Raw genomic sequence first — 24,204 nt, forward strand, 5'->3', positions numbered from 1 at the left:
AAAACCCAAAATTCCTATCTCACAAAATTAGCATATTTCATCCGACCAATAAAAGAAAAGTGTTTTTAATACAAAAAACGTCAACCTTCAAATAATCATGTACAGTTATGCACTCAATACTTGGTCGGGAATCCTTTTGCAGAAAAGACTGCTTCAATGCGGCGTGGCATGGAGGCAATCAGCCTGTGGCACTGCTGAGGTCTTATGGAGGCCCAGGATGCTTCGATAGCGGCCTTTAGCTCATCCAGAGTGTTGGGTCTTGAGTCTCTCAACGTTCTCTTCACAATATCCCACAGATTCTCTATGGGGTTCAGGTCAGGAGAGTTGGCAGGCCAATTGAGCACAGTGATACCATGGTCAGTAAACCATTTACCAGTGGTTTTGGCACTGTGAGCAGGTGCCAGGTCGTGCTGAAAAATGAAATCTTCATCTCCATAAAGCTTTTCAGCAGATGGAAGCATGAAGTGCTCCAAAATCTCCCAATAGCTAGCTGCATTGACCCTGCCCTTGATAAAACACAGTGGACCAACACCAGCAGCTGACACGGCACCCCAGACCATCACTGACTGTGGGTACTTGACACTGGACTTCTGGCATTTTGGCATTTCCTTCTCCCCAGTCTTCCTCCAGACTCTGGCACCTTGATTTCCGAATGACATGCAGAATTTGCTTTCATCCAAAAAAAGTACTTTGGACCACTGAGCAACAGTCCAGTGCTGCTTCTCTGTAGCCCAGGTCAGGCGCTTCTGCCGCTGTTTCTGGTTCAAAAGTGGCTTGACCTGGGGAATGCGGCACCTGTAGCCCATTTCCTGCACACGCCTGTGCACGGTGGCTCTGGATGTTTCTACTCCAGACTTAGTCCACTGCTTCCGCAGGTCCCCCAAGGTCTGGAATCGGCCCTTCTCCACAATCTTCCTCAGGTTCCGGTCACCTCTTCTCGTTGTGCAGCGTTTTCTGCCACACTTTTTCCTTCCCACAGACTTCCCACTGAGGTGCCTTGATACAGCACTCTGGGAACAGCCTATTCGTTCAGAAATTTCTTTCTGTGTCTTACCCTCTTGCTTGAGGGTGTCAATAGTGGCCTTCTGGACAGCAGTCAGGTCGGCAGTCTTACCCATGATTGGGGTTTTGAGTGATGAACCAGGCTGGGAGTTTTAAAGGCCTCAGGAATCTTTTGCAGGTGTTTAGAGTTAACTCGTTGATTCAGATGATTAGGTTCATAGATCGTTTAGAGACCCTTTTAATGATATGCTAATTTTGTGAGATAGGAATTTTGGGTTTTCATGAGCTGTATGCCAAAATCATCCGTATTAAGACAATAAAAGACCTGAAATATTTCAGTTAGTGTGCAATGAATCTAAAATATATGAATGTTAAATTTTCATCATGACATTATGGAAAATAATTAACTTTATCACAATATGCTAATATTTTGAGAAGGACCTGTACAGGTTTCTTCAGAGAGACATTGTAGATGCTGATGGCTGTGGGCAGGAAGGATCTCCTGTAGCGCTCCGTCTTACAGCAGATCTGAAGAAGCCTCTGACTGAAGACACTCTGTTGTTGAAGGACAGTCTCATGAAGAGGATGCTCAGAGTTCTCCATAATGTTCTTCATTTTATGAAGAATCCGTCTTTCCACAATGATCTCCAGAGGTTCCAGAGGAGTCCCCAGAACAGAGCCAGCCTTCTTTATCAGCTTGTTGAGCTTTTTTAAGTCCCTGGCTCTGATGCTGCTTCCCCAGCAGATGATGGCAGAAGAGATCACACTTTCCACAACAGACTTATAGAAGATATGCAGCATCTTGCTGGAAAACATTGAAGGTCCTAAGCTTCCTTATGAAGTACAATTCCATGATGCAAACAGTGTTTGACCTATTCCAGTTTCTCTTAAAATCTACAATCATCTCTATTGTATTATTCATGGTCGAGATGAGATGATTGTTTCCACACCATGCCACAAAGCGGTCCACCACCTTCCTGTACTCAGCTTCTTCTCCATCTCTGATCCACCCACAACTGCAGAATCATCCGAGTATTTCTGCAGATGACAGGAGTCTGTCTTGTACTGGAAGTCTGAGGTGTACAGAGTGAAAAGGAATGGTGAGAGTACCGTCCCCTGTGGTGCTCCTGTGCTGCTGACTACCTGGTTAGACTCACAACCCTTCAGTCTCACAAACTGTGGTCTGTTTGTCAGGTAGTCTTTGATCCAGGAGATTGTCGAGGCCTCCACCTCAGCCTTCTGGGCCTGTATTCACAACGATTCCTAAAACTAAAAGTAGCCCCTAGTAACGTAATTCTAAGAAAAGTCTTAGAATTTCTTGAATTCTAAGATTTTTCTTAGAATTTTTCCTCAATAAGATGAAAGTTATTAACGAACCATCTTAGGCCTTACAGGTGCTCCTAACGTGAACAAATTTCAAGAGTAATGAGAAGACTTTCAGTGAGCCTAAATGTGTCTTAAGCAGAAAAGATGGTGGAAAGACAGAGAGAAAGGAGAGATATTCTCCATGCAATACACTGAAATTAGAAGACACATTCAGCTCCATGGTGCAGGGATCCACCCCCTAACAGTTGAGTTGAGTAGATGAGCACATAAACATCTATAACAATCATACAATTGTTAATATAGAGATAAGATTAACTTTATTATCCCCCTGGGGGGGAATTAAATAGTTTTGGCAGCAGGACAGGGTAAAGGTGCACCTCTAGTAAGGAGGGAAAATAATAGAAAAAATAATGAATAGGGCTCACTGAGATCTTTGTGAAAATGGGCCCTGGAGTTTCTAACAAAGCAAATCAAGTTGAATTGTGTTAAATGGAGAAATCAAAGAATATGATCCTCACAGTGCTGCTGGCTTTGTCCAGATGACAGTGGGTTTGTTGAAGCAGATGTATGAAGGCATCTTCAACTCCAACTCCACGGTGATAAGCAAACTGAAGGGGGTCCTGATAGTTTATTGTTTGCTTACTCAGCTGGGCCATCAGGAGCCTCTCTAGGACCTTCATGATGTGGGATGTCAGGGCAACAGGTCTATAGTCATTGAGAACTGATGGGTGAGTTTTCTTTGGTACCGGAACAAGACAGGAGGTCTTCCACAACACCGGAACCTTCTTCTGGGTCAGGCTAAGGTTGAAGAGGTGCTGCAGAATCCCACAGAGCTGCTCTGCACAGGCCTTCAGGACACGATGGCTGACACCATCTGGACCTGCAGCCTTATACCGGCTCAGTCTCTTCAGCTAACTCCTTACCTGACAGAGGTGGAAGGGCAAAGGGAGCATCAGCTGTACACCTCCTTGCTGTCTTTTATCTTGACTTTAAGTTGCTTCTGTATACTCCTCAATAATTCCCCGTCTCCCTCCCTGAAGGCTGTTTTTCTGTGGTTAAGCAGGTCCTTCAGGTCACTGGTGATCCAGGGTTTGTTACTGGGGAAGCATCTCACTGTTCTGGTGGGGATGGTGTTATCCTTACCAAAGATTTTATAGTCGGTTACACACTCAATCATGGCATTGATGTCCTCTCTATGTGGCTGGCACAGTGCGTCCCAGTCTGTAGCCTCAAAACAACCTCGCAGGGCTTTTTCAGCTTCCTGTGACCACCTTCTCACTGTTTTCTTTATTACAGGTGAACAATGTGTTTATATTTGGAGCAGAAAAAAAACAAGATTGTGATCTGATTTGCCTAGTGGAGGTCTTGCTTTAGAGATGTACGAGTCCTATTTGCATAAAACAAATCCAATGTTTTGTTTTGTCTGGTAGAGCAGCTGACAAACTGTTGAAACATTGGAAGTAAAGCAGAGAATGAGGTGTGATTAAAATCACCAGATATTGCCACAAACGTATTGAGGTGTTGTGTCTGTAGCTTAGCAACAACTGAGCTTATGACATCACATGCAGTGTTGGCAACAGCTGATGGTGGAATGTAAGTCGTTGCCAAAATAACACTGGTGAACTCTCTGGGTATGGGTTCTTTCACAGAATTGATAAGATGTGTTAGGCATTTTTGGTTGACCGCCGACTATATGTGTTTCTCACACCTAGCATTCCAATACATTGGCAGAGTCACTAGCACTGTGCTAACAATGGGTTTTTCTATCATGTATGGAAGCATTTTCAAGAACAGCAAGTATTTGTAAAAATGCCAGTACTTCAAAATGTTAAATATATCAGTCTTTAGCTGTTAATTAATACTTGCCAATACTTTTCACCAGTAAGAGTTTCATGCTATTAAATGTCTGAGAAAATATTTAACAGATTTTAAACATTTCAAGGACTAGTCATGGACAGGACTGAGCGATTTGAAAGAGCAGTCAAAGTCCAATGAAATATCTTTGAAAAACATTTATTAAGCCAGAAGAGCTGCATCCATAAACACCTAGATCTGTTTTAACCTGGTCAATAAGGTCCAGAGGTCCAGATGAGGTCAATAAACCCTGGCTATTAGTTTTAAAATACTTAGGTTTAATAAGGCAAATATATTTAGGACAAAATGGGGGTAACAAGCCAACTGAACATTGAAGTTGTGCTCATTGAGGGGGATATAAACACATGTAACACATTTCCTTTTGTCTGTCTATCTGTGATTTAGGACCATCACTGGAGCTCAGATAACGTCTCTTCCCAGTTATATGTGTGAACAGCTTCCAAACCTGCAGCTGCTGTAAGTCTTCTCACCATCTCCATACCAACAAGTCCTTTCTAGTCCCTGCTCAGAGTGGCCAACACTCTTTTGGACGATCCTGTTGAAGCAGAAATGTTTCCAATTTCATGTGCTCCAAGCTGATGCAGGTTTAGGGTGTGTTGGATGTTCCCAACAGCTGCTGACAACTAAAACTGTGTTTGTGTCTGCAGCGACCTCTCGTATAACAAGATCCAGACTCTTCCAAGCTTCTCTGGCTGTGAGAGCCTCCAGAAGATGTGAGGTTTATCTTCATTTTATTTAATTAAGGACTTTATCTCTCTATTCCGGGTCCGGAACAACTTTTGTCAATCTCTGAAGCCTGTAAGGCACATTTATCAAGTCCTCAATTTCCATAGCAACCAGTAAAATACATCCAGCTGTGCATCATGGGAGTAATTAGCAGTGGTGTTGTCTGTTTAAGACCAATCAGGAGAAAGGAAAATTCTTTAAAGTAAAAAACATTAAAGTGATGCTATGGAAATACTGTGGCTGAGCTCCATGTGTTTTTGTTGCAGTGACCTCCACCACAATGAGATAGAGGAGCTGAGGGAGAACACCTTTACTGGTCTGATGACCCTGCGCTCGCTGTAAGAACACACACTTTGAAGGTTTAATTAGTCTTCAGATCTTGACCCATGATCCCAACTTAAACCTCTTTAAGTACTTCCAAATGGAAGCGATGATCTCCGATTAAGGTGGTCTGCTTTTTTGTGGAGCAGCTGTCGTGACACAAAATCGACGAGGGAGTAACTCTACTATTCCTTGTACTCTGTCTATGGTAGCTGAAAGAATTCAACACTTTTCAGTTCAGGAAAATTAATGCAAATACAAAAAAAACTAGAAAATTCTGAAAATATTTTAATTTGACAATAAGCACTGAAAATAAACTGAGGTCAGCATGAGTCAACAGGCTCATCTACCAAGATTATTTAGGCTTTAGACAGTATGGAGGCAGTCTGGAGAGAGGAAGGAAATATGAAGTATTAACATTTGTTCTGCAGTTAACATGTTGCTGCAAAACATTTCGAATGAAAATTTTCAAACATGTTGAATGAAATAAACCAAAAACAGCCCAAAAACGAAGGAAAGGGGGCTGATGAAGAGGCCACAGCAGCTGGAGAGGCTGGTCATCCTCAAATCCTTCTGGAAATACAGGGATTAAAGGTGAGATAGTTGCAAACTGAGGACAAGGTTGAGCTTTTGAAGACTGGAAGAGTTGTCAGGACTCTGAAGACGTGAGGTGTAGCTGGGGCTCCCGAGAGTCAAGGAGTGGCCGTGGCTCTAATGACTAAAGGAATAACTGAAGGAGTAGCAGAAGTTGCTGCTGAAGTTGATTGTAGAAGCGATTGTCCTGTGGAGGGGGACGTTATTGATGATGAAGGATGTTCTGATGGAGATTCTGGACATGACGGGGGTAACGACTCTAGAGCCAGTGAAGATGATGTTGGCAGTGCAGCTATTGATGCGGCATTGTGTTCAGGCAGAAATGCTTCATGTGGCTTGAAAGGAGATATTGCTTGAGACCTATTTTTAAGCTGATTTAAAGAAATTATGAGAAAGCTGAAAGAGTCTGAGATGTGATTTTGGCAAGGATGAAGACTTTTGTAGTTCTCTAACCATAAACCTGATACCGATGCTACTATTTTACTCCTTTTTCTGTTTTGTAGGGATTTATCCTGGAACCGGGTGTCATCTGTGAAGCCAAATTCATTCTTTGGTCTAACAGCTCTCTCCAAACTGTGAGTTTTTAGTGCTACAACATCAGAGTCTCTTCATGGTTTTACAAACTACCTGTGATGTATTTAGATCTTTCATGGGGGGGGGGTCCATCTGAAGATGTAGCCACGGGCCCCCTCAATAGGTTAACCTGGCCCTGTTTATCACATTAAGCAATAAAATCAGACTACTGATGGTGGGAATAACTGAAGCGTTTTCTGTTTTTGCAGTGACCTGTCGTCCAATCAGCTGTCCTCTCTGCCTCTTACTGGTCTGCAGAGCTTAACTCACATTCGGCTGGTGGGAAACGAGCAGCTGATGGAGTTAATACCCCGAGAAGACCTACCACGAGTCAGGTTGATTGACACTTATGACCAAGAATTATTCCCTTACATTAAGAGATTTCCCATTTCACTGATTTATATCACTCACTTTGATCAGATTTTGATTAGGATGTTCTTTTCTATGTACACTAGAACTTTCCTAGGAATAAATGCTGAGAGCTGTAAGTGTCTCCTCAGGTTGATGGAGCTTCCATATGCCTTCCAATGCTGTGCCTTCATCTCCTGCGAGAAGAGAGAAGGAGAAGGAGGAGGTTTATCCTGGGAAAGGGAGGAGGTGGCAGACTCTTCTTCAAGAGACCCTCCTTTCCATTTCAGTCAAGGTAATTTTTCCCACAAAAAGGTTTCCACAAGAAACAAGCCCCAGAGTTCCTGCAGCACCAATTTCTGTTATGAGCCATAACAGAAATAATTAAAAAAAACAAAATACAATAAAACACAAAATGGGCACAACTGAGAATATAAATAAGTTGAAATTATACAGAAATACATGCATAGAAATAAATAGGGTTACGGTTATGTGTGGGTATGTGTGTGTATAACTATATGGACAGTAATAAAGAAATCCAAACAAGGAAAGTATTTTTGTGTAGCATCATTTGAATTTAAACATTTTTACCAAAAAAACATACATTATAACTAAAAAATAGCCGAAAGCTGATCAAATAAACCCTGGTAAAATAAACTAATAAAACAGAATTTTTTAAGTTTTCTTCTAAACATGTAAACACATTTATCTGAGGATGAAGATGCTGAATAAAAGTGGCCCAAGAATAGAGCCTTGAGGGACCTCACTTCATCTTGTTTTGCTCAGATTCACCAAATACAGGGATACAATGTCATTTAACAGAATTAGGCAGCACAAAAACACATTTAGGAGGTAATCTATATATATTTGTTATATATATGTTGTTTGCTTTTTTTCTTTTCTAAGAGCTGAAAGCTTTGACATACGAGTATTTTGTTGAAAATATCTTATATCTTAAAAGTAGTTTATAGTTACAAACACCCTTTTTATCTTTTTCCAGCTTCTATAAAACTCTAAAATGTTTCTGATTGACCATTTATACATTTATGCAGGGATTTCAGTTATATTTTTGCAGTTTGAATTGACAATACAGTTTCTAGAGTAAGCCCTTAGAGCTCCTGGCCACTCCACCGTTGATCCTCAGCCAACTGTGGTCCCTTTGGCAATTTTTCACCTGCAAACAATTTTTGCTTTTGCAACATAGCATCCGAAATCATTCATGATAGAAGAATAAATTGAACCATGTTGAATTAAAACCACTTTTACCTCGGAGTCTTGAATGAGTTCATTTGATGAATGAAATAAGATGCTTTAGAGTTTGGAGGCTGATTCACGGCTGTATGTCCGCAGTGGACCAGGACTGGGACGATTTTCTGATGGAGTTTGAAGATGAGCCCAAACCTCAACACTCTGTTCACTGCAGCCCAACTCCAGGTAACAAGTTATTCAGAACTATTATGAGCCTCATTGAATGCGATTAGTTTTTGCTTGCCTTTAAAGTAAACTTAAATTTTTTGAGTTTTGAAAGTATTTCTATATTAATTTCAGTTGAATGTGAAAAACTAAAACATTTCAACCATATAATACTATTTTAAATGTTTAAATTCAATATATTTTATTCGTTAATGTGTAACACCACAACTGAACGGACCCAAATGACTCCAGCAGGAAAGTCTAAACAAGCTTTATTAAAGATCTCAGGTAGAGTCGTCCTATAACCAGCCACGGTTCCAAGATCATGGATGGAAGTGAAAAAGTTGGGTTCAATTTGTGTTAGAATGAGGAAATGTTTGGCTTCACCTTCATGAAGTGGTCTGAAGAACAACATGTGGTTATAGTCTGGGCCAGCAGGGTGGAGGACAGGTCCAAACTCCTTGACCCCTAATTCCAGAGTCCTGAAGTTCAACAACAGTTTAAACCCAAAATTCATAATCCAGAATGGCTATCCAGAAAGAGCAGCGTCATAAACTAAAAGATCCGAGGCTGAGTCAAAAACCAGTCCATATCTGAGTCACAAGAACCCGAGTGATTGCTTGAAAAACAGAACAGGTAGGAATGCTGAGACAGGGCTGCAGACGATCTGGCAGGAGAACACAGGTGACTTTCATAAGCAGTGGAGCAGGTGGAGTCAATCAGCCAATCAGGGAGAGAGTAGGTGATGGATTTGAAGCTAGCTGAGAAAACTGAGATGTGAGTTTAAAGTGTTACATAAAGAGCTGCACAAAAGCAACTGATTTCATAATAGAAGTAGAACGATGGACAGCAGGTAAACAGTAATTAAATGAACATTAATTTGTTGTTATGTTGTTAAAGGAACAGTTTGACTTTTTCTCAGGACCTTTCCGTCCCTGCATCCGTCTTCTTGGCAGCTGGATGATCCGCGGCGGGGTTTGGCTCATGGCAGGAATCTCATTGGTCGCCAACGGTCTCGTTGTCTTTTCAGTCTTCTTTTCTGCAGCCAGCATGGTCACACCCCCGAAGCTCCTGATTGGTCTGCTGGCTCTGGTTAACAGCCTAATGGGCGTATGGAGTGGCTGGCTCGCGGCGGTGGACGCCTGGACGTTTGGCAGCTTCTGGAGGTTGGAAATTAAGACTGAGACGCTGGGTTTAATAAGGTTATTTGATTTATTTGTTGTTCCAGTGTTCTAATTAATTTTCTGTGGCAGGTACGGGGTGAAGTGGGAGAGCAGCTTCCTGTGTCGCCTCAGCGGCTTCCTGTGTGTGTTTGCATCTCAGACGGGACTCTTCCTGCTGACGGTCGCAGCTCTGGAGCGGTGTTTGTCCGGCGCAGGTGCAACACAAAGCAACAAAACCGACAGCAACAGTGGTTAGGGAAACTTCAACACAAACACACACATACACCGCTTTATAGTATTCACACCATTGGAACTGTTCAACATTTTGTCACATTTTAACCTCAGACTCAATATTTTACAGACCAACAGAAACAAATGTGAAGTGCCAGAAAAATCTGAAAAGTGTGGTGTGCATTTATATTCAGCTCTCTCTGGGTCACTGCAGTTACCACTGCAAGTCTACTCTCTCTCTTGCAGCTTTGCACATTTTTCTTGGTAGAACAGTTTAAGCTCAGTCAGATTGGATGAAAGCGGTCTGTATTTAATTAACACTAGAGTTTTTTGTTTGTTAACTACTGATTAATTATTCATATGCTCATGAAATCATCTGTTGAACAGAAAGGTGCAATCCAATGTAAGTACCAATATTAAATGAAATGTGAATGGCTCAGTTGATCTGGGTCTGTACATCTTGGTAGAACACTTCTGCTCTCCTTGTTGTGCTTGTGGCAGGTAGGGCGATTTGCTTAACCTTTTCCTTAAGTTGTCCTTTTCCATCTTAAAGTGTTTGTGCCACAGCTTCCATCCACTCTGTGATAATTTCCCAGTCAGTGAAAGGCTTTTTGTGTTTTCCTTAAATCAACTGTACTTGCAGTGAACACTCGTATGCTCACAGTTGTGCTTTAAGAGGCTGTGTTATCAGCTGTGTAGCTCGCTCATGCTGTACTTCTAAGTTGATTTATTTTCCTTGTCCTACAGTCAGACCCAAGCTGATAGCTTTGGTGGAAGTTCTTATGTTTGGTTTAATAATGTCTCTTTAAATTTCCACTCTTTATAAGTCCAACTGATTCAGAACATTTAAGGCAGACTGGCCTTACACCTTAAGGAAATTAAAAGGAAAGCGTAAGCTTCTGTTTATTCAACTTTAGATGTGCGATTTTCATTGTCCACTTTATGTATTTCTGACAAAGGCATCTTCTTTTACTCACTCATCTGTGCACCACCAAGTCATTGTACTTTCAGCAAGCTGGGAACTTAGCAGCTTTTAACAGTAACATTAATAGCGCCACAGTGCACTACACTGAAGGCTGGCGGCAGAGCTTCAGCCGCCATAGCTGCAGCCATCAGTGGGTCAGTGGAACAAGTACCTCGGTGGAAACACAACTGGTACCGTACCGAGAGACCGAGTGGAGTGGAGCTGCGCCCCATAAATGGAGCCAGCGGAAAGGGGGCATTAGCAACCTGCATTCGAGGACCCCACATAGCTTCTTTTTTTCATTTTCCGGCAGTTGGCATACAACGATGTGGTGCTTTACTATCACCAACTGGTTTGGAGTGTGGAAAAGAATGTCGCCGACCCACATAGCTGTTCAAAAGTCCGATGCAGCAGCTGGCAGGAATAAAATGTTTATATCTATATAGTAAATGAGAAAATACTCTCTGGGTCCGGATTTGGACTGCAGTCGGGGTTTTGTGGAGCCCTGATCTAAACCATCCTTGCATCTCTGGCTGTATGATGTGGGTGGTTGTCCTCCTGGAAGGAGAACCCTCACCTCAGTATCAAGTCTTCTGCAGCCTCTGACAGGTTTTCTTCCAGGATTGCCCTGGATTTAGCTCCATCTAACAGTTTTCTCATCTACAGTTTTTTCCACCTGAGCTGTGGATCTCTGCAGCTCCTCTAGAGTTACCATGGGATTTGAAAACCATGTATCCTCTACTTGCAACTTCACAATAATACTTTCCTTACTGTTGGTCTCTCACAAAAAATTACAATTAAAGACATACTTGAATACTTTTAAAGGCTCTATATGAAAATAAACAAAAATACACCAGAAAATTAATTCAATAAATGAATTAATTGAATGAAGACTGAATAATTTGATATTTAGTTTGTTAAAATGTAGAAATATATTTGTATGTTCAGCCACATGTTTAAACTTGTGTTTCCGCAGGTCATTCTTTGTCTCCGCTCTTCATGCGTTTGTCCATCTGTCTGTGTTTCCTGCTCGGCTTCATCATCACCCTGCCTCCTCTGATGGCGGGTCACAGTAGCTCCTCCTTCTGTTTGCCGCTCCCTTCGTCGTCCTCCTCCTCCTTCCTGGCCTTTTCTGTCTCCTTGGTGCTCTTCGACTCGCTCTGTTTCCTCGTCATGACGCTCGCCTACACTCGCCTTTACTGCCGCACCACCAAAGCTTCACCAAACTCTGATGATGAGGCGGTGTTGACTCGTCACGTCGCCTGGCTGCTCTTCTCCGACTGCCTCCTCTACCTCCCTGTTGCCTTTCTCTCCTTCTCCTCCCTCCTGCGGCTCCCCGCTGCCGGCCCTGAGGCAGCGAAGGGAGTCCTGCTGCTCGTGGCTCCGCTTCCAGCCTGTGTAAATCCGCTCCTCTACCTCCTCTTCAACCCACTCGCTAGAGGGGAGTTGTCATCATTGGCAGCACGCACCTGTGTGGGTGCAGTGAGGTCAAAATTACAAAGAAGGGAAGCAACAGGAGGTTGGCAACTGGATTCGACGTATGATGAAGACGCAGAGAAGCAGTCATGTGACTCGACACAGGCGCTGGTGGTTGTCGAAGGTGTGAAAGAAGAGGAGGAGCAGCAGTCGGTGTTGGTCACCCATCATCGTTAAATGGACACAAAACTCACTCATGTAGGGTTTATTGGTCTCACCTGACAGAAGCTCGAATATTGGTCCCATCGGCTGTAAACAAAAACGTTTTCAGTCTGTAAGTCATTGCTCCGAGATAAGTCTGTTTCAGATGGGTCCCGTTTTTAAAGTTGATCTGGCCCCAACCATAAAACACCACAGAGGATTTATTCTTACAGAACCTTCAAAGTCTTTTTCATTTCAGGGGTTTCAGGGAACATTTGGTTCTCACCGGTTTTTAAAATAAGGTAACTCCAACCTCAGCTGGAGAACAGAGCATAAAATACTACACTGTGCCACATAGAACCCCATTCTTCTTTCCAGCATTGCTTCAGCTGAACCACAGCATTTCCTTTAGGTTTAGATCTGGACTTGGACTAGGCCATTGCATAACCCGATTTGTTTCGTTTTTCAGCCATTCTGATGTATATCTGCTAATGTTTTTGTTAACGGTGTTCTGTTGATGACCCAGATTGGTCCATACTTGACCTGTCAGACAGAAGGACTCACATTTGACTCCAAAATACTTTGGTATACAGAGGAGATCATGGTCCACTCAATGACTGGAGGTTCCTGTGGCTGCAAAACAAGCCCAGATCATTAGCCCTCCTCCACCGTGCTTTGCAGTTGGTATTTGTGCTGGAAGGTTATGTTCGGTTATGTTTTGATGCTTCATGAACATCTTCTTTGGTCATATCACCAATAAAACAACAATGAAATGTTTAGGTACAGATTCCTTCAATAATCCTTTAGGTAGATTGTAACCTTACAGTACAACATGCATCTTGTAGCCCAAGAGCTTAGACTGTGTAGACTGTGTACTGATCCATATTGATGAGTCTATGGCCCAGCCACTAACCTAGGTACTCTGTAAAATTGAGATTCCCCCTTTAGCTTCTCCACTAAAAGTCGCAACAGGGAGAAGCAGTGAGAGGAAAGGGTAAACAATGCCAAAGTAAATGTGTATATGATGAATCTTTAGCCAAGCACTGCTATGGCCATGCTTAGGGGTTGGGGCTCCCTTGTTGCTTCTGGGCCAGGATAATTAGCAGCAATTGATGGAGCCATGAATACTGCTCTCTACCAGAAAATCCTGAAGGACAACGCCCGGACCTCAGATTGGAACCTGCAGTTGGATTATGCAACTGGACAATGATCCAAAGCACAGCAGAAGGTCCAGCTTTGGATGACTTAAAAAAACTAAGCAAAATGACCAATTTTTTAGTGGCCTAAACAAAGTCCAGAGTTAAATATGATGCAGATGCTTTGGTGTGATATTAAAAAAACGTTCAGGGGAAAAACCTTCCTATGTAACTGAATTAAAACAATTCTGCAAAGAAGAGTGGGTCAGATTTCCTCCACAGTTGTTACTAGTTATCACTAATGCGTAATGGGTGCTATTCCTGTCAAGACTGGAACTCCCAGTGATTAGGTTTAGGGTGTAATTACTTTTTGATTATTTAAGATGCACATGATTCCAGAATCAACTGATGAATTTTTGCTCTACTTTACCAGCTGTTGTCAGGTGAGATCAAACCTACAGGTCCAGCAAATGTAGCAGCAGCTAAAGAAGAGAAGCTCCCTATGAACTTCCCCTTTTTAGCCCTCAGTTTTCCTTTTTTTTTCCCTGCAGGGAACCGTCCAATCTAATCGGAGGGTTATAGACACTCGCGGGTATCATGAAGGGTTTCACTTTAAAACAGGTCCCAGTTTTACAGCAACGTTCTAACAAACGCTGCAGCAAATGTTCACGCTAACGCCTCGTGTTTCTGCGAGCGAGTGTGAAAACTGCAGCATGCATGAGAGTTTTGTCACAGAGTCGAACCTCAGAATGAAAACAGGAGTCGAACCAAGAGGAGAAAAACTAGCTGGAGAATAAAACACAAATCATCCATTCATCTAATTTGAAATATTGACATCTTTCACTGATTAAGATGACTGAGATGAATCATTCTGGCTTTATTTTCAGATCCCAGGTGTCGTGTTTTTTGGGCGCATCATTTATTAAAAGTAGTCTGTTTTTATGTGTAAACTGTGTTGTAAATAGGCGCTACTGTGACAATCTTCGTGTTATGTAGACTGTGAGAAATCTGTTTTTTTAAAGGTTTTTATTGTTTGTATATTACAGTTTAACACTCGTCCCTTTCATGTCTGTCGTGTGAAGCGGGGATTGTGAACACTGTTTCTACATAAATGTGACCTAAAATACCTTCAGATTTTCTCGACTCCCCTACTAAACCTTTGTGGGAGAAACATTTTCTACTGCATTTATTTATTTATCTTGTTAAAATGGTCTGGCATTACATATTTTTTTAAAGGAAAATCTTTAATCTTTGCTTTCTGTGATGATTCAATAGATGTTAAAGAGTAATCAGTCCTGATTAAACCAATGCTAAGCTTTACATTTGTTGGGTTTTCACCTATAAAACCGTCACTGTTTGCTCTTCCAAGCCATTTCTGTTGTCTTTTAAATCACAGCATCTTTACATATTTTGTTTGTTTTTATCTTGCTAAATAATAAACAGTTTTCTTGACATTATACGTATAACAAGGAAGTGTGCCAAATCAGCAACATTTACGATCCAGAAAGCCATTTTGCAAAATCTAAATGACCATTTGAGAAAAGATTATTTATCAAATTGCAAAGAAACTTTGATTCATAAATAAATTAAACAACCACAATTCTTATTTAGTTTTTTCAATGTTTACTCAAATAAAACATTTAGCCTTTAGAAAAAGAAAATGTATTTCTTTTTTTTAGTAGAGTTCTCCATAACTGTGGCAAACTAAAGGGAAAAAAGCCCATAGTCTAAAAACAAATTGCAAAAAGTGGATGAACAAATATCGTTTTTACTTTTGGTTTGTGGAGATTCTATCCAAATATTGCATGGAAACTCTTACAGCATCTAATAAAGCCTGTCTTTTATATTAAAAGCGCATTTCTAAATAATTTTGGGCCCACATTTTAAAAACCACTCCGTCAGAGTTAGAGACTCTTGGTCCAAACCTATAATACAGAACCGTGTTTCACTGTATTCTTACTTTTCTCCAGGCTTTGCGTTTAACTGAACAGTAAACTTTGAATTTTTAGACATATGTTGCAACACAAGATTTGTTTTAATCCTTTATTTGATTAATTTGTTGAATGTTGTGTAAATAATCAGGACACAGGAATTTTCTGTACAATTGGGCGTATCAAAAAACTAGTAAAACTATTTGACAAAGTAATAATCAATTAAAAGTAGAATGTTTTACATATTTTAAATACTGCAACTGTTATTAAGATATAAAGAGGATCCCAAGGACAAGTGCACAATGAAACAACAGCTTGTTATCTCTACTGGTAAATATGCTGAAACAGTGCTTCAAGGTAATAATTGGATAATTACAGACAATAACATTGACTTCATCATTATATTGAACTGAAGCTGTCACAGATTAAAAGAGTTCAACACCCAGAAGGTACGGTCCAGTTTGGTCCTAAATATTGTCCATTAGTGTAATCAGGCTCTTATGGTGCCTCCAACAGTTGGTCAGAATAGTAAGTTAAGGTCAGCAAACACAAAGGTTGCTACATAGATACATTAGACAGAGTAACTGCATTTATGTAACGCTTTTCTAGTCACACTGACCACTCAAAGCGCGACCTGCACACATTCCTGCACCTGTATGCAGATTGGTAGGCAATTTGGCGATAGGTGCCTTGCAGAGAGGCACATCGACATGTGACCAGAGGGAGCTGGAAGACCGTTACTTAAGATATTGTTAGGGACATATTTTGGGTTTGTATGAAGCCAAGTGGTTCCATAGTGCATGAGCCTGATGTTTAGCACAGTTGTCCAGACTGGAACAAATAGCTACATGAGGGCACCCAGTGGTAAAAAAAATATCCCCCTTTTCTGGGCAATTTGCTTAATGTGATAAATCAGTCCTGGTGCAACCCCCCATAAACTCCTACACGTGCTAACTCTTTGAAAATCGAACCATTTACATCCCTTTTATTGCACTTGGACTAAATCACCTCCAAATCCAACCGTTCATTCATAGGTTTGTAACTTTGTGCTAACCTCTGCAATCATAAACAGCAGTATGTGGAAACTTAACGATGCAATTTGTTTCACCTTGATGAATCATATCACTTTTGTTACAGCGATGTTCAACTAACTGAACGTTTTTTGCTATGAACAGGGTACAATATTGTTATGTTTGTATGTATGTTGGATTCCCTCTTAATTTTCCTGCGTAATCGTGTGATTGTTCATTTTAGTTTATCTCACAACTTTTTAATCTAATTATGTTTTTGAGCAGGTTTATTATTGATATTAGAACATAATTACCACCAAACTGCCGTAGTACAAAGAGCTTCCAAATTTAAAACACTTTAAGGTGACTTCCAAGGTTACTTGTTACAAAATTAATTATCAATGTGATTTCATTTATTTTACTTTGCATTCCATAAATGCACAGGTGGATGGAAATTATTGTTTTGCTTTCTGCTTTCCACCCCCACAGTTAGTCATTCATAACGACAAAAACAACAAACACTAAATACCAATAAGAACTTTCCTGAAAAGTTTGTCGTGAGTTGATGTTTTTCTGTATGTGACGTATTGATTTCTGGTTGAAACACATTTTCAGTGTTGTACTTTTTATTTATAATGCTTTCTCGCAGAAAAATGTAAGACAAACAACAAAATAAAATGTGGGTGGAGTTTAATCTACTACCCCGGCCCATTACAATATGCTCCATCCATATGTGTCTCCACAGTAACAATCAAAAGAATATATAAAAAAAGAATATCTACAAAGCATGACTATGAATGTGTGCTGTGTTGAAGTTTGCTGCTGCACTTTTCTGTGATCGACACTTAAAATGTAAAAGAAATTATGAACACATAAATGGTTCTTCCTTCCAAATGTTCTTCTTCTCCTCTTGTAAACATTTGTAAAGCATCTGAGTGTTTGTTGGAGTGTAGTTTGTAATATTTGGCTAGAAGTTAGAGCTTGTGATGTAAATAAAAACAGCAGTGCTTCAAATCTCTTGTTGAATCTGTTTTTATCCATACGTCTTTTTCCACCAGGGGGCCTTCAACTATGATGGGTTAATAAACAGCGTATGTACAGTAAATGTAAACCAGGTTATTTTCTGTTCATTCAATTTCAAGTGTTTAAAACTTGAGCTCACTTTCAATTTAAATTCGGAGCACCCCTGAACGCCTCATACACCTGCACTGTGACGCAGTATTAAGAGCGCTGGCGTCATCACCGATGCTAGAAAGAACATAGGTGCTATAGATTAATACAGATGAACTTCTTACATGTAAGAGACAAAATAACTACAAATTGATATAATTTTAGAAATAATGAGTCAAATCTGCTGTGTTGGAGAGGATACGAACCTGTGAAGAGGACCTCAGTGTTGAGGAGAGCCCCTCTGGTGAGTTAGCATTTAAGCTAGGTTATATTACAAGTTAATATTGCCGCATTAATTTGTTTTTCTAACTATGCTAACAAACTGTTGGTGAAATATGTTCAACGCAATAAAAATATGTGCTATGTTTAAGTAATTTGGCCACCTAGTTCAGCCAGGTTAGCTAAGCAGCTAAGCTAATGCTATCGGCTAGAACTGAAGACTAGCATTACTTCAACATGTTTTTACTCAAGTACAGAGCAACTGATCATAACATCTTATTTAATTTATGAAAATGATATAATCAGACAGACAAAAATCTAAAGTTATGTGCAAGAAATAACATAAAGCTTCAAACTTTATTTACAAAGCACTAATATAGTAAAGTCTGAAGCCATTACTTACCGTAGGAAAGGTATGTCTGTTAGATTAGTGCTACCAGTAATTATATACAGGTACATTGCAAAAGATTGGAAAATCAAGAAAAAGATCAATATTCTTCATCAGTCATTTCAGCCAGTGGAAACTTATATTATATAAATTAATTATACATACAGTGAAATATTTCCAGACTTTCTTGTGATTTTGATGATTGTGCCTTACAGAGAACAAAACTCAAAATTCAGTGTAAATACATCATAAGATCAATAAAAAGGGAAATTTGAAACTGAAATGTCAGGTTTTTGAGAAGTATCTTCATTTCTATGGTACCCCAAATCATCACTGACTGTGGAAACTTCACACTGGACTTCAACCAACATGGATTCTGATCCTTTCCACTCTTCCTCCAGACTCTGGGACCTTGATTTCCAAATGAAATGCAGAATTTACTTTCATCTGAAAAGAGGAATTTGGACCTCTGACCATGGAATCTGTTTTTGTTTTTTCCCAAATTCCACTTTTTCCATTCACAATATATGTATTAACCCAAAAATGGTGTGTAATTATAGAGTGAATGAAAAATAATTCAACATATCAACAGCTAAAGAATTCCACATTTACTGTTATTCAATTTTCACAAATACAGGTCCTTCTCAAAATATTAGCATATTGTGATAAAGTTAATTATTTTCCATGATGTCATGATGAAAATTTAACATTCATATATTTTAGATTCATTGCACACTAACTGAAATATTTCAGGTCTTTTATTGTCTTAATACGGATGATTTTGGCATACAGCTCATGAAAACCCAAAATTCCTATCTCACAAAATTAGCATATCATTAAAAGGGTCTCTAAACGAGCTATGAACCTAATCATCTGAATCAACGAGTTAACTCTAAACACCTGCAAAAGATTCCTGAGGCCTTTAAAACTCCCAGCCTGGTTCATCACTCAAAACCCCAATCATGGGTAAGACTGCCGACCTGACTGCTGTCCAGAAGGCCACTATTGACACCCTCAAGCAAGAGGGTAAGACACAGAAAGACATTTCTGAATGAATAGGCTGTTCCCAGAGTGCTGTATCAAGGCACCTCAGTGGGAAGTCTGTGGGAAGGAAAAAGTGTGGCAGAAAACGCTGCACAACGAGAAGAGGTGACCGGACCCTGAGGAAGATTGTGGAGAAGGGCCGATTCCAGACCTTGGGGGACCTGCGGAAGCAGTGGACTGAGTCTGGAGTAGAAACATCCAGAGCCACCGTGCACAGGCGTGTGCAGGAAATGGGCTACAGGTGCCGCATTCCCCAGGTCAAGCCACTTTTGAACCAGAAACAGCGGCAGAAGCGCCTGACCTGGGCTACAGAGAAGCAGCACTGGACTGTTGCTCAGTGGTCCAAAGTACTTTTTTTGGATGAAAGCAAATTCTGCATGTCATTCGGAAATCAAGGTGCCAGAGTCTGGAGGAAGACTGGGGAGAAGGAAATGCCAAAATGCCAGAAGTCCAGTGTCAAGTACCCACAGTCAGTGATGGTCTGGGGTGCCGTGTCAGCTGCTGGTGTTGGTCCACTGTGTTTTATCAAGGGCAGGGTCAATGCAGCTAGCTATCAGGAGATTTTGGAGTACTTCATGCTTCCATCTGCTGAAAAGCTTTATGGAGATGAAGATTTCATTTTTCAGCACGACCTGGCACCTGCTCACAGTGCCAAAACCACTGGTAAATGGTTTACTGACCATGGTATCACTGTGCTCAATTGGCCTGCCAACTCTCCTGACCTGAACCCCATAGAGAATCTGTGGGATATTGTGAAGAGAACGTTGAGAGACTCAAGACCCAACATTCTGGATGAGCTAAAGGCCGCTATCGAAGCATCCTGGGCCTCCATAAGACCTCAGCAGTGCCACAGGCTGATTGCCTCCATGCCACGCCGCATTGAAGCAGTCATTTCTGCCAAAGGATTCCCGACCAAGTATTGAGTGCATAACTGTACATGATTTTTTGAAGGTTGATGTTTTTTGTATTAAAAACACTTTTCTTTTATTGGTCGGATGAAATATGCTAATTTTGTGAGATAGGAATTTTGGGTTTTCATGAGCTGTATGCCAAAATCATCCGTATTAAGACAATAAAAGACCTGAAATATTTCAGTTAGTGTGCAATGAATCTAAAATAAATGAATGTTAAATTTTCATCATGACATTATGGAAAATAATTAACTTTATCACAATATGCTAATATTTTGAGAAGGACCTGTATAGCAAAGTGCTGTGGTTCAGCACAACACTGAATGCTTTTGCAAAAATATTTCCCCATAATTTCCCCCTAAGAACAAAAAACATTATGTGCGAAATAAAGAATCTAGCGTATGTCACAAAATCCTCGTTTTATAAAACAAAATACTTTTTTGTGTACCACTCATGCTCTTGCAGCCTCTCTCTGGACAACAAAACATGGAGGCTATTCCCACCCATCAGCCTGTTAAACAGTTAGTCACCATGGAGACTGAATGTGGGCTGGTGGATGGATGTTGTTGCTAACCAAGGCGTTAGTCTGACATCTCAGATGGCTCCTCCTGCTGCCTGAAAGTCATGTGTTGTGAAAGTTGCTGGTTGATGTTCTACCTCTGAAGAAAGTGTCAGTCTTATCGATACCTTTAGAACAAAAGAAACACAGTTTTATTTGATTTCTTTTTAAATGACAATTAGGTTACATGTTGAATCTTTTAGAAGAATGACGTGTGTCTCAGTTCGCTTCCAGTCTTGGAGTTTCCTTCTCGTTGAAGATCCTTCGAAGTTGCTCCTACTTGAGTCATAACTCCATATCAGACATTTTTAGAACAGCTGATGACTAAATCTTTATGATAAATCCTACTGAAGTATATAATTGGCTCACAGTCCCCCTCTTCCCTTTCTGGGTTGTCAGACACATTTCAGGATGTACTGATTTGGAACAGTGACTACATGGCTCTGCTGCTGAACTCAGAGATGAACAGCTCGTCCTGCAATAGCAGATCATCATGTAACTGACTTAATAGAAACCTTTATTTAGCTAGAATGAGTCACAGTAGCTCGTCATTCAGACTCACTGGCTGATGGCTGATGATGTGGATGAATCACTAAACAAAGCAGTCAAAAGCCTTAATGTGGGTGTTTTTTACACTGATTCAATGTTTGGAAAACTTTTAAATATCAAATGTTCTTGAAGGTTTTCTAGATATAAAATTGTGTCTATCCTCTTGAGAAATTTGATCAAGTTTAATCTAAAACTGGACTAAAACACATAATCAAGTCAAAACAAATTCCTTGTATGTCCAAAAACGTACTTGGCAATAAAGCTTTTCTGATTCTGATTCTGATTCTGAAAAAGTAGCTGAAAACAATCCACCAAATGAAGAATTTTACTAAAGTTGGCTATTTAGTCAGAAACAGAGACTGATCATGTTAACAGGTGTGGTGGCTACTAACTGCAACCAGGTGTGTTTGAGGGTAAAACAGACTGAGGGAGTGAAGAAAGAAAACAGTTAAGGGGAAAGGAGAGCATTAGAAAGTCGACCTATCCTGTTTACATCCGTCCATCCATGTTTCTGCTAAACCCTTGGAGGCTTGCAGTCAGACCGGTGCCTATCCCCAGCAGTCAATGGGCAAGGTACGCCCCTGGACAGGTTGCCAGTCCATCACAGGATCAACAGGACAGACAACCTCACACCTAAGAGCAATTTCAGTATTCACCAGTTAACCTGGTACGCATGTATTTGGATTGTGGGAGAAAACCTGAGCCCTCGGAGAACATCTTAACTGAGCACAGAGAGGCCCGTCTGGGATTTAAAGCCAGAACCTTTTGCTGTAAAAGAGCAGAACTAAAATCTGCACCACCTTCAGCCATCTGGATGTCATCCCTTGTATACATTTTCCCTCCAAGCAGCCAAACTTTCTTCTAATCTTTTAAATTGACCTTAATCAGTTTTTATCCAGGCTTTCTGAAGGTCATCTAGTTATTCTTTAGACTTCGGACACTTTTTTGTGGCATTAGTGGCCATTATTTCACAGTAGAGAAAGGGGTGAAGACATGCAGCGAAGGTTCCAGGGTCGGGAATTATAACTGCTTCGAGGACTCATAGCCTCCGTATACGGTGAGCACGTTCTACCTCTACCTCATTCAGTTCTAGCCAAGTACCTAACCATTTTTGTTTGCTTTTTAGCTACCATTTTTTAGTTTCTTTATATTCTCTTTCTAGTTCCTTTTTAGAACAGTACTCATACTTGTCGTCTTCCGCTTTATCCGGGACCGGGTCACGGGGGCAGCAGACTCAGCAGAGACGCCCAGACGTCCCTCTCTCCAGACACCTCCTCCAGCTCCTCCAGGAGGAGCCCAAGGCGTTCCCAGGCCAGCCGAGAGACATAGTCCCTCCAGCGTGTCCTGGGCCTCCTCCCAGTGGGACGTGCCTGGAACACCTCCCGAGGAAGGCGTCCAGGAGGCATCCGGTATAGATGACCGAGCCACCTCAACTGGCTCCTCTCGATGTGGAGGAGCAGCGGCTCTACTCCGAGCTCCTCCCGGATGGCCGAGCTCCTCACCCTATCTCTAAGGGAGTGCCCGGCCACCCTACGGAGGAAGCTAATTTCAGCCGCTTGTATCCAGGATCTCGTTCTTTCGGTCATGACCCAAAGTTCATGGCCATAGGTGAGGGTAGGAACGTAGACCGACCGGTAAATCGAGAGCTTCGCTTTTCGGCTCAGCTCTCTTCACCACAACGGACCGGCACAGTGTCCCCATTACTGTGGCAGCCGCACCGATCCGTCTGTCGATCTCCCGCTCCATTCTTCCCTCACTCGTGAACAAGACCCCGAGATACTTAAACTCCTCCACTTGAGGCAAGAACTCCCCTCCAACCTGAAGAGGACAAGACACCCTTTTCCGGTCGAGAACCATGGCCTCGGACTTGGAGGAGCTGATCTTCATCCCAGCCGCTTCACACTCGGCTGCGAACCGCCACAGCGCATGCTGTAGGTCTTGGCTAGAGGGAGCCAGCAGGACCACGTCATCCGCAAAAAGAAGAGATGAAATCCACTGGTCCCCAAACCAGAGCCCCTCCGGCCCTTGGCTGCGTCTAGAAATCCTGTCCATAAAAGTTATGAACAGGACCGGTGACAAAGGGCAGCCCTGCCAGAGTCCAACATGCACCGGGAACAGGTCCGACTTAGTGCCGGCAATGCGGACCAAACTCCTGCTCCGCTTTTAGAACAGTCTTGTGTTTTATTTTGTATCTTTCTTCAATTATTTAGGTCCTCTTTGGTCGACTTGTTCTTTGACCCCCAAGCTTTTAAAGGACCTGTTTCCAGCCGTAGTCCTTCTACCTATCAACCATCAGCCTCGGTTTCATATTTCAGTCTGAAAGCTCAGCATCAGTTCTGGGTGGGATTCAGGTGTTAAATCAGTTGTTCAAACCCAGCTGAGGTGAGTCACACTGAATTATTTCTAAAACAATTGCACAATTATTCAGCACACACCGCAGAGCTCTGACTCATCTAGTTGTTGATGAGGTGCAGTCATTATATCGTAAATGAACCAAAATGGATCTTAGGTGTAGCTTTATCTGTGTTAATGTTTAGGACTCCATAAACTTTTTTTTTTTCTTACCAGAGATTTATTATTCGTTCAGACTGGCTAATTGAAAGTTTACTCTTTAAGAACACTGTCATCATTTAACATTTGTAGCTAGTTTTGTCCAGTTGGGATTCTTAAGGTCACCTTTTTTTATCAAGTCAATGCCTGAACTGGCTGAACAAGATGGTGCTACATCCCCATCTACTGGACAGATATAGAATTACAGTTGGACAAAATTATAATGACACTTTCCCCATACATCTTATTAAACTTAATAAAACACAGCCTGTGTTGCTGTATTTTCACACTTCATTGTAAACTGTTGTACCCTTTCAAATTAAAGTGCAATTTGACTTCGTAAATGTCCTTCATGCTGGCTGATGATGGGACTGCATGATGCATCAGAATCTTAAAATCTCAGCTTCAGTCCGTCGGCCACCTTCAGGTAAATTTAGCTAGTACTCCCCTTCAAAACTGCTTTAATATCCAGGTGCTCTGTTGGATTACATCAGAGGACATCGGAGTTCATTTAACTCATTGTCATAGTCAGAAAACCAGTTTGAGATGATCTGAGCTTTGTGACATGGAACATGATCCTGCTG

The 24,204-nt window shown here is 41.3% G+C and overlaps 2 protein-coding genes across 4 annotated transcripts in view; both read left to right on the top strand.

Annotated features, from left to right (window-relative positions):
• The window catches only part of LOC124883073 (leucine-rich repeat-containing G-protein coupled receptor 5-like), a 60,135-nt gene extending 42,891 nt beyond the window's left edge, over nt 1–17,244 (top strand). The window contains exons 11-20 of one of the 2 annotated variants that reach the window (XM_047389956.1): nt 4,588–4,659; nt 4,851–4,916; nt 5,196–5,267; nt 6,348–6,419; nt 6,627–6,752; nt 6,918–7,060; nt 8,116–8,199; nt 9,101–9,344; nt 9,432–9,556; nt 11,513–17,244. In XM_047389956.1, coding sequence (XP_047245912.1) covers nt 4,588–4,659; nt 4,851–4,916; nt 5,196–5,267; nt 6,348–6,419; nt 6,627–6,752; nt 6,918–7,060; nt 8,116–8,199; nt 9,101–9,344; nt 9,432–9,556; nt 11,513–12,189 — 1,681 coding nt within the window. In that variant the 3' untranslated portion in view covers nt 12,190–17,244. Of the gene's footprint in view, nt 1–4,587; nt 4,660–4,850; nt 4,917–5,195; nt 5,268–6,347; nt 6,420–6,626; nt 6,753–6,917; nt 7,061–8,115; nt 8,200–9,100; nt 9,345–9,431; nt 9,593–11,512 lie in introns of both variants that reach the window. The other variant, XM_047389955.1, reaches the window with a different exon arrangement.
• A 232-nt stretch (nt 17,245–17,476) lies between these two features.
• The window catches only part of LOC124882660 (myelin regulatory factor-like protein), a 33,944-nt gene continuing 27,216 nt past the window's right edge, over nt 17,477–24,204 (top strand). For both annotated transcript variants that reach the window (XM_047389115.1, XM_047389118.1), the window contains exon 1: nt 17,477–17,644. The gene's annotated coding sequence lies outside the window, so the exon portion shown is untranslated. The remainder of the gene's footprint in view (nt 17,645–24,204) is intronic.

Source organism: Girardinichthys multiradiatus, chromosome 17, assembly GCF_021462225.1.
Source record: "Girardinichthys multiradiatus isolate DD_20200921_A chromosome 17, DD_fGirMul_XY1, whole genome shotgun sequence".
NCBI lineage: Eukaryota > Metazoa > Chordata > Actinopteri > Cyprinodontiformes > Goodeidae > Girardinichthys > Girardinichthys multiradiatus.